General features: G+C 45.6%; 1 protein-coding gene across 4 annotated transcripts in view; it reads left to right on the top strand.

Annotated features, from left to right (window-relative positions):
- The window catches only part of LOC137563524 (regulator of nonsense transcripts 2-like), a 113,450-nt gene that overhangs the window by 24,506 nt on the left and 74,840 nt on the right, over positions 1–14,104 (top strand). For all 4 annotated transcript variants that reach the window (XM_068276098.1, XM_068276099.1, XM_068276100.1 and 1 more), the window contains exon 5: positions 7,912–8,109. In XM_068276098.1, the coding sequence (XP_068132199.1) occupies positions 7,912–8,109 (198 nt within the window). The remainder of the gene's footprint in view (positions 1–7,911; positions 8,110–14,104) is intronic.

The raw sequence follows: 14,104 nt of genomic DNA, 5'->3' as shown, positions 1-14,104 counted from the left end.
TCAGCTGTATGCTATAGAACTGATACAAGCCAAAATGTGTTGAAACTAAAACTAAAGAAATGGCTGTATTTTGTTTGGTTGGAGAGCATTGCAGAACTGGAGGGATCCAGCAAATCTGACCTTATAAAAAATTCACTGCTGTTTACTGGTGGCAAGTCTGAAACCTTCACCTAAAGAGAGTCTGAAGCGAGAATAAATCTCGCTTCAGACCTCATAAATAGCAGGGGCACGTGTGCCCCTGCTAAAACGCCGCTATAGCGCGGCTTAACTGGGGTCCCTTCACCCCCAAATCCCCCTCGATACACCCGGGGAGCGCTTTCTGGTTGGGGCAGGGCTAACCGCCGCAGCCCTGCCCCACGCGCGTCTGTCAGCGCGTATCTCCGCCTCTCCATAGCCCCTCTCAGTCTTCCTTCACTGAGAGGGGTGGGGGAGAGGCGGCGATGCGCCGCTGACAGACGCGACTGGAGGCAGGGCTGCAGCCGTTAGCCCTGCCTCCAGGAAGGGAAATTCTGCGACCTTTTTACGACACACTTTTGCGGGGGGTGGGTTGGGGGTGAATGGACCCCCGTTTAGCCGCGGGATAGCGGCGTTTTAGCAGGGGCACACGTGCCCCTGCTATTTATGAGCTCTGAAGCGAGATTTATTCTCGCTTCAGAGTCTCTTTACCTAAGTAACCTCAGAATATCTATAATTAGAGGATTATTTCTGTGCTCACATTAATCCAGAGAGATGGAAATTGGTTTCCACTTGAGGCTAATTTAATTTTTCTTTAAACAGAGGATTGTTGAATGGTTTGCTAAATAGTTTGTGGTGTTGCAGTGGCATTCAGACACTCACCCGAGACCATAATCGCACATGCCCTGTGCAGTTAGCAGCAGATAAAGAGGGACCCAACTCTGGAATGGTGGCAAAGTGAATGATCTGGGAAGCTTCTGGACTCACCAGATGCTTCACACCACCGAGGTAAGTATTTGACTTTTGTGTTTAAATTTAATTCTGCTTTAAATAAAGGGAAATGTTGTTTTGCGGGGTAGACAGAATAAGTACACGTCTTTATAGGCAATGTGTAAATCTGTTACTACTACCTGTGCTACTCTGACTTCCAGGAGCGGAGAATACATATAAAAGGCCAATCTGTATTGTAGAAACATGAACACCAGCAGCATAAAAAGTTGAATATACTTCTTTATAAACACCCTGGGGAGAGTGTGCAAAGGATCATCGTACCACGTCCTGTTACACTTTAAGATGGCCTCAGCTGGACACATAGATGATGTTTCTGCAGCGTTAATGTCTTCAATTCAAGTAAATGAAGAATATTCTTAAATACACCTATGACAAAACGAAAGAACCATTCAGAAACAATGGATGGGCCTTTCACCTCTCCTGTGAACCAGATTTCTACTCTGTCCAAAATGTGCACCTTGCCATTCTCAAATGGGTCTCCTTGAGCTCTAGGTAGATTGCAAACATTTACCTACAGTGTTAACCCTCCTTTAGTGTACCATGTACTAACCCACTGTATAAATATATAATAATGGGATATTAAAATCAGTCAGAAAGCTTTGTAGTCAAGAAGATAGAAATACATTTTAGTTTACTTGCACACAGTAGTTGGTATAAAAATGATACCTTTTATCTTCTGACATCAGAGATAAAAAGAAACCAAAAGCCTGGATAACTCAGTGTCATCATACTGACAAGGCTCTAAGGTCAAATAATAGGAACAAAACATACTAAAGAGGAGCTGACAGCCATAATATCTAAAAAAAAAAAAAAAATATATATATATATATATATATATATATATATATATATATATATATATATATATATATATATATATATATATATATATATTTATAATATTTTGCTCTACTTAGATAACCTGTGTATTTGCACTGTCCACATTTTGATTTTAGTGATTTTTCTACAGTGAAAAAAGGAAATCCTTCTTAGCAATACCCATTTTAAAGAGACTCTCTGAAGCGAGAATAAATCTCGCTTCAGAGCTCATAGTTAGCAGGGGCATGTGTGCCTCTGCTAAAACGCCGCTATCGTGCGGCTAAACGGGGGTCCCTTCACACCCAAACCCACCCCCGCAAAACTTGGTCGTCTTCTTGGTCGCAGATTTTCTCTTCCTGGAGGCAGGGCTAACGGCTGCAGCCCTGCCTCCAGTTGCATCGATCAGCGGCGCATCGCCGCCTCTCCCCCGCCCCTCTCAGTGAAGGAAGACTGAGAGGGGCGGGGGAGAGGCGGAGATACGCGCTGACAGACGCGTGTGGGGCAGGGCTGCGGCGGTTAGCCCTGCCCCAATGCGGAAGCGCTCCCCGGCAGTACGGAGGGGATTTGGGGGCGAAGGGACCCCCGTTAAGCCGCGGGATATTGACGTTTTAGCAGGGGCACACATGCCCCTGCTATCTATGAGGTCTGAAGCGAGATTTATTCTCGCTTCAGACTCTCTTTAACTATGGTTATTTTGAAGCCAATCCTGATGTCATTTCCTCTTACTCTCCTCTGCTTGATTATGTATGCATTGCTCACCCTCCACTATAGAAAGTGTGTTGTCTCAGCATGAGAAATATTGGCCAATCAGAGAAGAACAGATGTGGGAGGGAAAAACAGGAGGGAAAGAGGCTTCAGCCAATTAGGTTGCATTAGTTAAGGAGAACACTAGGTGGGTTTCTGCAATCAATATAGGACACAGAGGCACATTCTGCATACTATCACCAGCCTCTGCGTCCTTCTAGTGTGCCCTCAGCCACCCCCCCATGCTCTGCTGTTCCCCCCCCCCCCCCCCCTCCCTTATAAAATCCACCACGCTAGCGTCACACAGATTGTCTCTAGTCGGCTGCTAGCGTGGCGGTTCTTATAAGGGGGTGACAGCAGAGCACGGGGGGGGGGGGGGGGGTGGCTGGGGGCACACTATAAGGACACAGAGGCTGGTGATAGTATGCAGAATGTGCCTCTGTGTCCTATATTGATTGCAGTTCTCTTAAAGTCTAAGGCGAAAGTAGAGAAGCAAAAAAAGACAACCCAGCATGCCCTGCAACTTCCTTTGTGCGTACCAAATTTTGTGTGTACCAAATAAGAGTCAGGCCCAGTGCACACCGAGCGATTTTGTATGCAATCCGCCGGCCGCCTCGCCTGTAAAAACGCTTGGCTAATGTATTCCAATGGGCTGGTGCACACCGGCGGTTTGAGGTTTGTAGCAAACCGCAAACATGCCTCCTGCTGCACGTTTGCGGTTTTCAGAAGCATTTCATCCTCAATGTAAAGTATAGGAAAAACGCAAACCGCTCTGAAAAACGCTACATCAGAGTGGTTTGCCAGGCGTTTTTGTTACAGAAGCTGTTCAGTAACAGCTTTTACTGTAACAATATTTGTAATCTGCTACACAAAAACGCACCCAAAACCACTAGGCATGTTTAGAAAACCTCTCTAAACATACCTAGAATCGCTCTGAAATCAGCTCCCAAAACCGGTAGCGTTTTGTGGATCTGCTAGCGGTTTTGGTGTGCACTGGGCCTCAGGTAAACTTTTGGATTGCCTGGTTAGCATTCTTATTACTGGTTTACCAGATTAAAAAAAAAAAAAAAAATAAAGAATTGATTTTATGCTAGACAATTACACTTTAACCCTTTTGGGCACTTAAATGTTTGGTTTAACTTTTAAGAACAATCTATTGCAGCAGAGGGAAAGTTTAAAGGTGCTCATAGACCTAAAGATAATGGGCAGATTCGACAAAGAGACAAATTTATCTCTTAATCGAATCGCCAGTAGCGTGTACGGATAGCCGCCCGGAGGTTACGGGACACCGCGCGGAGGCTGCAACAGGACAGGTACCGTATAAATGCACACGGGGGGCACGTGGGAGTTTCATCATGTTGTCGCTCGCTCGGAAATAGCTGCCGTACCGCCGCACACCCGACCAACCAACTTCAGCCTGACATCTTGCTGCATGCGTGATCGACAAAGCAACTAATTTCTGTCCCGAAATTGGTCACTTTGTCTGTCGAGCAAGCACTTGGAGGCAACGATTTTCATCCAATTCAGTTATAATATCAAATTGGATGGTCGATCAGCCGCCAAGTCGCCTGATGTATGGGCACCTTTACTGTAGTTCTGCTTTAAAAGGAGGTGGTAGTAGGTGCCTTTTAACCCCACTGACCTAACATGCAATGCTGTTTTATCTTGCCATTTAGGAGACTGTGCACACCTTCAGGAAGACACTTAAAGGGAACCTAAACTGAGGATATGGATTTTTCCTTTTAAAATAATAGTTGCCTGAGGGCTCGTTTCCACTATTGCGTTGCGAAATCGCTGCGGCAAAATTCGCATGCAGATGCAAATTCGCACGAAAATTCGCATGGATGACGATGTATGCAAATTTTTAACCATGGCAATGCCTGTGTGCTTTTCCATTGATTTCATGCGAATTCGCATGCAAAAACAGCATGCGAATTTCCTATCAAATACATTAGCGCCGATTCGCATGCATTCCACTCGCAGGCGAATTCTGTGGCTCTTTTGTGCGTTTTTTCACCGTTGAAAAAAACGCACCTCAACAACGCTACAGTGGAAACAGGCCCATCCACTTGCATTACATGTGCGAATCCGCATGCGTTGGACGCATGCAGATTCGCGATAGTGGAAACGAGCCCTAATTCTCCTGCTGATCATGTTTTAGCCACAACCCCCTCAACAAGCATGCAGATCAGGTGCTCTGACTGAAGTCAGACTGGATAAGCTGCATACTTGTTTCAGGTGTGTGATTCAGCCACTACTGCAGCCAAAGATTAGCAGGACTGCCAGGCAACTGGTATTATTTAAAAGGAAACATCCATCTCCCTCTCAGTTTAGGTTCCCTTTAAAGGACAACTGAAGTGAAAAGGATGTGAAGGCTGCCATATTAAATTTCTTTTAAACGATACCAGTTGCCTGGCAGCCCTACTGATCTATTTGGCTGCAGCAGTGTCTGCATAACACCAGAAATAATCATGCAGCATCTACTGCAGCCAAATAGATCAGCAGGGCTGCCAGGCAACTGGTATTAATTTAAAAGGGAATAACATATGGTAGCCTCCATATTCTTCTCACTTAAGTTGCCCTTTAATTAACATCTGCAAAACAGTGTCTGTTGGCAGAAGTAAGCTTCATGTACACTCTAGATGGTTCTCGGCCTGCCAAAAATTTAGCACGTGTATGTCGGCCCCAATGTGCTGGCAAGAGATTTGGCCTGCTGGATTATCTCGTCCGAGGCTTCGGTTTAACTTCTTGAGGTGCGTACACACATGCGACTATAGTTGTTTGTAACGATCGTTCCCCGATCTTTACCAACGACGATCGTTACAAAAAACGAACCACCGACTATTAAGGCAAACGACGAACGAGCCAAATCGTTACAAAAGAAAGTTCTGTCTCGGCGGATTTTAACCAACGACGATCGTTTGCAAAAGTAGTACATCGTTGGAAACGGTCGTTCGTACTAGGCTTGACATGCGCATTTCACTATTTCTCTGTGAAACTTCTCATTTTTATGCGCAGGCGCAATAGTTGCTTTACGTGATGTAACGTTCGTTCTAACGATCAGATCGTTACACACCTTTTAAAACTATCTTTACTTAGGTCATTCTTTCATCAATTAAAAGTTCGTTTGTCGTTCTCAACGAACGATCATTGTCGCATGTGTGTACGTAGCATTACCCTTCCTGTTCCATACCACTCCATTTTACATGCCACATTGTTCTCCATCCCCACTCTATAGCAACCAAGAGACTAGCGACATGTCTGTAAAGGCTAGTACACACTAGCAATTTTGATTGGCCAATGATTGTTCAATTTTACCACCTCCATGTAGTATGAGGGCCAAACAGATTTTCAATTCTATGCAGATTAGATAGGTAAATAGTCATACTACATGGAGGTGGTAATATTGACCAGTGATTGGCCTATCAAAATTGCTAGTGTGTACTAGGCTTAATGCACTCGAGCCCCAAACTCGCCTGAGGGATCAAGTACCCATCTCTGTGGGGAGACCATTCTCATACATGTGTAGGAGGGTTTGCCTGTAAATATAAAAATGTTTAGGAAACTCCTTCAGTCTTTAGAACACAATAACGTTGCAGCAGTGATTAAACATCTTCTGGAACAGAAAAGGGTTTCCGGCTGAAGCTTCCTTCATTTTTGTTTGGGTGTAGTTGATTATAATCTACATTTTACTTTCTTAGCTTTAGGGTGCTAATGTGTATCCATTGGAACCCCAATTTGTTTTCTTACATCTGTCCCTCATTACTATGGACACACATTAAAAGGGAACTGAAGAGAGCGGTATATGGAGGCTGCCATGTTTATTTCCTTTTAAGCAATACCAGTTGCCTGGCAGCCCTGCTGATCCTCTGCCTCGAATACTATTAGCCATAGCCCCTGAACAAACATGCAGCAGATCAAGTGTTTCAGACTTTAAAGTCAGATCTGACAAGACTAGCTGCATGCTTGTTTCTGGTGTTATTCAGATACTACTGCAGAGAAATAGACCAGCAGGGCTGCCAGGCAACTGGTATTGATTGAAAGGAAATAAATAGGGCAGCCTCCGTATACCTCTTACTTTAGTTCCCCTTTAACCACTGAGAACTCTTCATTGTTGGCCTGTAGTGCACACTAGCTGTGAAGGCCTAAAAGACCCTTTGACCAGCGAAAAATGTTTTAGGTCGCATTCACAGTGGGACGTTATGGTCGCGCATTATAAAGTCTTATAACGCAGCTTACCGCACTGCAATGCTAATCCTATCTGCCGGTCACAGTGCGACGTTAAAGTCAAGTTAAAAAATGTTGCCTTGTGGTAACTCACTTCGTGCAGTGCGTTACCTCTTTAAGAGACCCTGTAACAAAAGAAAAGTCCCCTGGGGGGTACTCACCTCAGTAGAGGGAAGCCTCAGGGTCCCAGTGAGACTTCCCCTCCGCTGTAGCTGCAGGCAGTCCAGCGCTGGCTCCCCCGAAGTGTCCCGGAATCCTCCCTCGACAAGGCTGATAAACGCTGATTTATTTACCTTTCCTGGCTCCAGCGGGGGCGTTGTTGCGGCTCTCCGCATGGAGATAGGCAAAAATAGACGATCTCCGTCAGGTCCGCTCTACTGCGCAGGAGACTTGCGCCTGTGTAGTAGAGCAGCCTGACAGCGATTGGCTATATCTAGATCTCCGAGGCGGAGAGCCGATTCTGCGCCTACACTGGAGCCTGGGAGGTAAATATTTATTTACATCCCGGCCGTTTCGGGAGTATTTTCGCCGCCGTCGTGAGACCGAGGAGGACGGGGGAAGCCTCAATAGGATCCGGAGGCTTCCCCCACCCGAGGTGAGAACCCCCCAGGGGAGGTTTTTCTCACTACAGGTTTTCTTTAACACAGACACATTGTGATTAACGTTGCATTAAAACGCAACGTCCCACTGTGAATATGCCCTTAAAAAAAAAAACTCACCTTGGGTTGTCTTGCAAAAGGTGTACTCATCCCATTTTGCAACATTAGTAACGTGTTAGCAGTATTTATTTATTTATTTATTTTTGTTCAGCTGCTTCAAATGTTCAGAAATAAGATTTGTGTACGGCATGCTGAAGGCTAGGTTATCGGACCAGCAGCTGTTTCTCTCATGACCCTTTCAAGGCTGCATCAGAATCCCATGGCCATGCTCTTCCTGTGAAAGAGTGTCTGACGTTAAACAGACCAGCATGCCTTCCTAGCGCACAGATTAAAAAATTGCTGACAGTAGTCATTGGTAAACTGTGGATTATTGTTATGCTATACCTACGAATCCCAGAGTGTGTACAGTTTGAGTGCATATCAAGGCCTAATGCTCAATATTGATTGGATTGCATCTAAGTAATACTCTCTAATGTGGCATTATGTACTTTTAAAGAACATGGACCTGGCATTGATATATTCACCCCTGGAAAGCCTGGTGATTATGATCTGGAAGGAGGCATATGGGAAGATGAAGATGCTCGCAACTTCTATGAAAACATGATTGACCTTAAAGCGTTTGTGCCTGCAATCCTGTTCAAAGACAATGAAAAGAGCACTCAAAGTAAGGACTTGAGCAAAGATGATTTAAAAGGTAAATTTAACTGTTTTTATGGTGTGTGTGTGTGTGTGTGTGTGTGTGTGTGTGTGTGTGTGTGTGTGTGTGTGTGTGTGTGTGTGTGTGTGTGTGTGTTCGTTCACTTTTTTGCGCTTAGGATTTGATTTCGATGGGTTGTGAATGCATCAAACCAAGTGCACGACCAACTGCATGACCTTACCAACCTCTCGGCAGATCGTTTACACCACTTTTATTTTATGCGCACCAACCAACTGAATTACCAACTCATTTGCCTACTGCATTCACGAGCGAAATTATGCGCTGCACAATGTGGCTGCATTTAAAACGGGGGCATTTCCCTCAAACGACTTGTACACACGTGGCCTACTGCACGATGTAAGCCCATCTGTCGTGTGAGTTGATTCGCCAGACGGATCAGGCAGACTGCTCTGTTGCTGGTCTAGTCATTTGCCACACATACACATGCCTGATTGCTGTCCAATAGACAGAAATCAAGACTCAACTGAACTACCTTCAGGTATATACTTTACTAGTGAGTGAAACGTAATGAAGACCAGTGGTGATTTACTGTACTTGCTAGCAGCAGTCAGGTATTGAGCAAAAGACTTGGGAACCATTCTACAGAATGGATCATGTCAAAAAAGAGAGAAAGGGCCTTGCACATCACTTAAAACTTCACTTTTAATGGAGCCAATAAAAAGCATACATTACATCTCCTTTGAGGTGGAAAGAGAGGTACAGGCAGTAGGGATAGTCGACAGCTGTTTCGCGCCGGTTAGATACAGTGGCGCATCATCAGGACGTCCTGATGATGCGCCACTGTATCTAACCGGCGCGAAACAGCTGTCGACTATCCCTACTGCCTGTACCTCTCTTTCCACCTCAAAGGAGATGTAATGTATGCTTTTTATTGGCTCCATTAAAAGTGAAGTTTTAAGTGATGTGCAAGGCCCTTTCTCTCTTTTTTGACATGAACTGTTGCATATAGTGTTTGGCCTTTCTGCACTCTGTGTCTATTACGACTAGCCATTCCTGTGCACAGAGCTATATCTATTGGATCATTCTACAGAATGGATGTTTAATGGTGGCCACTAATGATCCAATCTTTTTCATTCAATCTTACCATTTCTATGTAATATAAGGTAACTGCCTGAAGTATCCATTCAGTATATTCACACAATTTACTCTTATACTACATAGATCTGGTAAGATTGGATGAAAAAGGTTGGATCATTAGTGGCCACCATAAGGCTGACTTCTCTTTACTGCACAATTCCTTCAGCAATCCCACACCACTGCTTTTCCCTTAGTTACATGGAGGAGGCCCAAACTTGGTCCTTGTGGTGAGATTGGCTTCACAGAACTTCTGTATCCAAGGAGACCGATTTTAATATCTGGCAGCTTGCTTTATTTTGTTTGATTTTAATTAGTCTGCTGTCTCCTTGCACACAGTGCATCTGCATGTTATCACAAACAGATTTTCTCATAAATCACTTGCTGCTTATGTATGCTAGATGTGCAGGTGATGAGTACTCCATTAGGTTTAATAGAAAAAATGATGCGCCTATGGATCACAACATTTAACACAACCTAGTACACGGACTTATGCAGAACTGTAAATAATGCAAAAAGATAGTCCAAAAGTTAAATCGTGCTTACCGCCAGATACCGTAATCAGAAGTTACATGTGGCATTTTCTATCTACGCAAACATTTGCCATCCACCTCTCCAGTGTATCAAATCCACACCACCATAAACAGCAAAACACCACCTGTGTCGGGACACTCCTCCCATGATTATCTCATCCTGTGGGGAGGAGAGTTATGAAACGAGCTGCACCGCATTGGGGAGTATATAACACTTAATAACCCATTACATGGTATTCAGTGTTCTCCCCAGAATATTTTTCCAGCCGGGTGGCATGAAAAAGTAGCCGGGTGGGTAGGGTCACACTGGGGGGTCGATACACAAAAGTGTGATAACTGCTCTCAGAGCAGCTATAACGTGATCTTCCGGCGCGACGAGGTTTGCGCGCCTACTCCATTACTCCCCATGATAAAGGAAGGTTTGCGCGCAATCGGCTGCGTGTTTCATGCAAACCTTTTACCATGCGGAGTAATGGTGTACGCGCGCAAACCTTGGCGCCGGCAGATCGCGTGATAGCTGCTCTGAGAGCAGTTATCACACTTTTGTGAATCGAGCCCAGGGTGTGGAATCACACCACTGGTTGCCTTGGGGGAAAGGGGGGATATGCTAGGTACTACTGGATTATGGACAGCCCAGGATAAAGCACACACACCATAAACACACACATACCATGCTCTCTCACACATGCACACCGCACTCACGCACACACACACTTACTTTAAGAGGGACAATCATGGAGGCTGCTGAATAAAGTGCTCTCAAGTTTAGACTGCAATAACCACAAGTATTTTCCAAGTTTAGCTAAGATTACAGCTAAACTGCTTTTTTATTTTCTACAAATAAGGTCAGAAATGCCACCTTTTTATAATCTCTCAGCAGAAATCTGCAATGTTACAGCTCTCCTCTCCACATCTGTTTAAACATTAGTTAGTCATTGGTGAGAACAGTACTGTACAAGTGTGTAAAGCTAATCTAATGCTGTCTGCATATAAAAAGCATTTACCACACAGCAACGGCTTCGAGACAGCCCCCCTCCCCCATTATGACAGGAGACTTGCCGGTGGAATGAATTAAGCCAGGCATCCCGAGGTGTAAGTTTATCTGTCCTGCGTGTAACTTCACAGGAGCAACTTCACAGGAGCAACTTCACAGGAGCTTTCCCCGCCCCTTTACACTACGAAGGGAGCTGGGGAAGAGGGCGGAGACCTCTCCCTGAATAACAGCGAGCTGGCTGCACAGACACAGCTACTGCTCTGCTCGCTGTAGTGATTCAAGAGGAGAAAGTACAGTAATTCTGCCACAGACCAGGGCAAACGGCAGCCGGGCGGGAGGGCAGGGTCAGGTGGGCGCTCCGCCCAGCTGAAAGGCTCTGGGGAGAACACTGGGTATTTGTTGGTTAGGACACTGCATTTCATCCCTGTTTCTCTTGCCATATTAATACTTTGGGTTACTTTTCACACAAATGCAAGCATCGAGAGTAATTTTTGTAATCTGTGAGGCCAACAGTCATACAACGTTACGTTTTGATTAAGCAAAGTAAACTTAAACTGAAGTCCATTAAGATTTGAGGTTTTATAGTTGTATGGTATGCTCTGTGCTAGCATTGTTCTTCCATTTACTTACTGATGCTATTAACCTCCCTGGTGGTAGGATTCCTTGCCAATTTTAGGGTCTAAAGGGGTTATAATTTTCATAAATTTTTTCATTAGGTTTTAGACCCTAAAATCAAGAAACAAATGATTCCCCCATAGAGCTGGCAGCAGCCCTTGCACTTACTCACCTTCCTGGGATCCAGCACTGCAGTTTTCCTTCTGTCCTCCAGGTGGCGCTGTAACCCTATAGTGAGGTCACCACGGCGACACTGCGATCTCACCAGGGGATGCAGAGCTTTTGAGGACAGGAAGGAGAGTGGCTGCTGGATCCTGGGGGAGGTGAGTTGAAACGCCAACTGCAGGCTATGCTCTACAATAACCTTCTGGCGGCCATGAGTCAGGCCCGGGGTTACCGCTAAAAAGGATTTCCAACCCCCGAGTCTGATCCAGTGTTACCGCTAAAAAGGTTAAAGGATACTTGAATTGAGAAGTAATAAGGGGGCTAAAATGTGTTCTGAAAAATGCCAATTATCTGACTATAATGATGGCTTTTTGGCTAAGTAGATGGCATCAAACACCTGCAACAGGCGTGCAAACGGTGGTTTTAGCGAGCAGTAAGAACATCTGATCCGCATGCTTGTTTTGGTTATTATTATTATTTAGTATTTATATAGAGCGGACATCTTCCGCTGTGTTGTACAGAGTATATTGTTTTGTCACTTTAAAGGGATACTGTAGGGGTCGCGGGAAAATGAGTTGAACTTACCAGTGGCTTCTAATGGTCCCCCGCAGACATCCTGTACCCACGCAGCCACTCACTGATGCTCCAGCCCCGCCTCCAGGTCACTTCTGGAATTTCAGACTTTAAAGTCTGAAAACCACTGTGCCTGCATTGCCGTGTCCTCGCTCCCGCTGATGTCACCAGGAGCGTACTGCTCAGGCACAGACCATACTGGGCTTGTGCTATACACTCCTGGTGACGTCAGTGCGAGCTAGGACACGGCAACGCAGGAGCGGTGGCTTTCAGACTTTAGAGTCTGAAATTCCAGAAGTGAACTGGAGGTGGGGCCGGAGCATCGGTGAGTGGCTGCGTGGGTACAGGATGTCTGCGGGGGACCATTAGAAGCCACGGGTAAGTTCAACTCATTTTCCCCCGACCTCCCTACAGTATTCCTTTAACTGTTCCTCAGAGGGGCTCACAATCTAATCCTTACTATAGTCATAGGTCTATGTATGTATCATGTAGTGTATGCATTGTAGTCTAGGCCAATTTAGAGGGAAGCCGATAAACTTATCGGTATGTTTTTGGGATGTGGGGGGAAACCGGAGTGCCCAAAGGAAACCCACGCAGACACGGGGAGAACATACAAACTCTGTGCAGTTAGTGCCCTGGCTGGGATTCAAACCAGGGACCTGGTGCTGCAAGGCGAGAGCGCTCACCACTACCCCACCGTGCTGGTTAGTAACTTTGCAACTCAAAGAGCCAGAGTCAGAATGGCTTCTTCCATATTCTTTTGTTTCAGGCTTAAGTATAGCTCCACTTTCCCTAAGAAAAATGTGGCCACTATTTGAAGTTGGTGTTTGTTGTGTTTTTTTTTTTTTTGTTTTTTTGGCTTGTTTTTAAAAGTATAATGATGTGGATAATCTATGGATGCAAAAGGGAAATTTTGCCTGTACATTTTACTTTCTTCAGCCATCATATGGGTCACCATAGGAGACCATCAAGAACATTATAAAAAAAAAACCTCTCTGCCCCTCAGTTTTAAAACACCTAAAGAATTAGGCTCCCCTTTAAGTACATTTATTTATTTATTTTTTTGTTTCCCATGAAGAAGTTATTCTGAAAGGATGCCTGTGTGCTGAGCTCCCTTGCTTCCTCTGTCTTATGTTCATGTGGCTGGGAGTCACAATTTTTTGGCAGCATACTCTAAAGCCGTGCATACACGGCTCGTTTTATGTGCCAGATCGAGCCAGCGGCTCGATGCCGGCGCATTCCCGCGCGTGCGCGCGGATCGATTGCTGCTCGCCTGCGCTTCCTTATCACCGCTCGATTCCCTGCCATTGTCCGCTGGCGGGAATCGAGCGGGCGCTGGTCGAGCGGATGATCGGGCCAGCTGAATATTATCAGCTGGCCGGATCAGCTGGTCAATGCACGGTACAGAAACGTACCGTGTATCCCCAGCATAAGGCTTCCTCATTTGACCGCTCTTTTGGATGGCAGAAAGCAGGGAAAGCGGTTGATAAGGCGATAGGTGTGCGGTTTTTTCCCGGCAACTATGGAATACAGTGCCCAGCTGCAGCCTGAATGGTAATGTTAGCAGCCGCACTATTGCGAGGTTGGATAGCCAGAGATGAGTACACCAATCAGCAGGGCTGTGGAGTCTGTACAAAAATACTCAGACTCCTCAGTTTATGAAACCACCGACTCTGACTCCACAGTCCTGCCGCTCAGGGTGAGGCTGGTGTCGCACTGTAAACCAGCGTTAGTGATGCGGTGTGTCTCTTCCTTCGCACTGCATATCTCCACCAGCAACAGGCATTCAGGCCACCAGCCAAGCAGTAAGTGATGCGCACTTGCTGTCACTTCCTGCTTCAAGGGTATGCAGAAGTGCACGGAAGCATATTGTAAAAATACGCTTCCGTGCACTCCACATGTTGCCATATACTAACATGACTTCTGGGCCGAAGCAGATCGCCGCATGTTGACGCAGAAGCCGCACGGTAACGTAGTTTTAGACCTGCGCAGGGGATGCAGCGAAAACGTCACTTCC

The sequence above is a fragment of the Hyperolius riggenbachi genome, chromosome 3, assembly GCF_040937935.1.
Source record: "Hyperolius riggenbachi isolate aHypRig1 chromosome 3, aHypRig1.pri, whole genome shotgun sequence".
Lineage (NCBI taxonomy): Eukaryota > Metazoa > Chordata > Amphibia > Anura > Hyperoliidae > Hyperolius > Hyperolius riggenbachi.
This window is presented reverse-complemented; position numbering and strand designations above follow the sequence as displayed.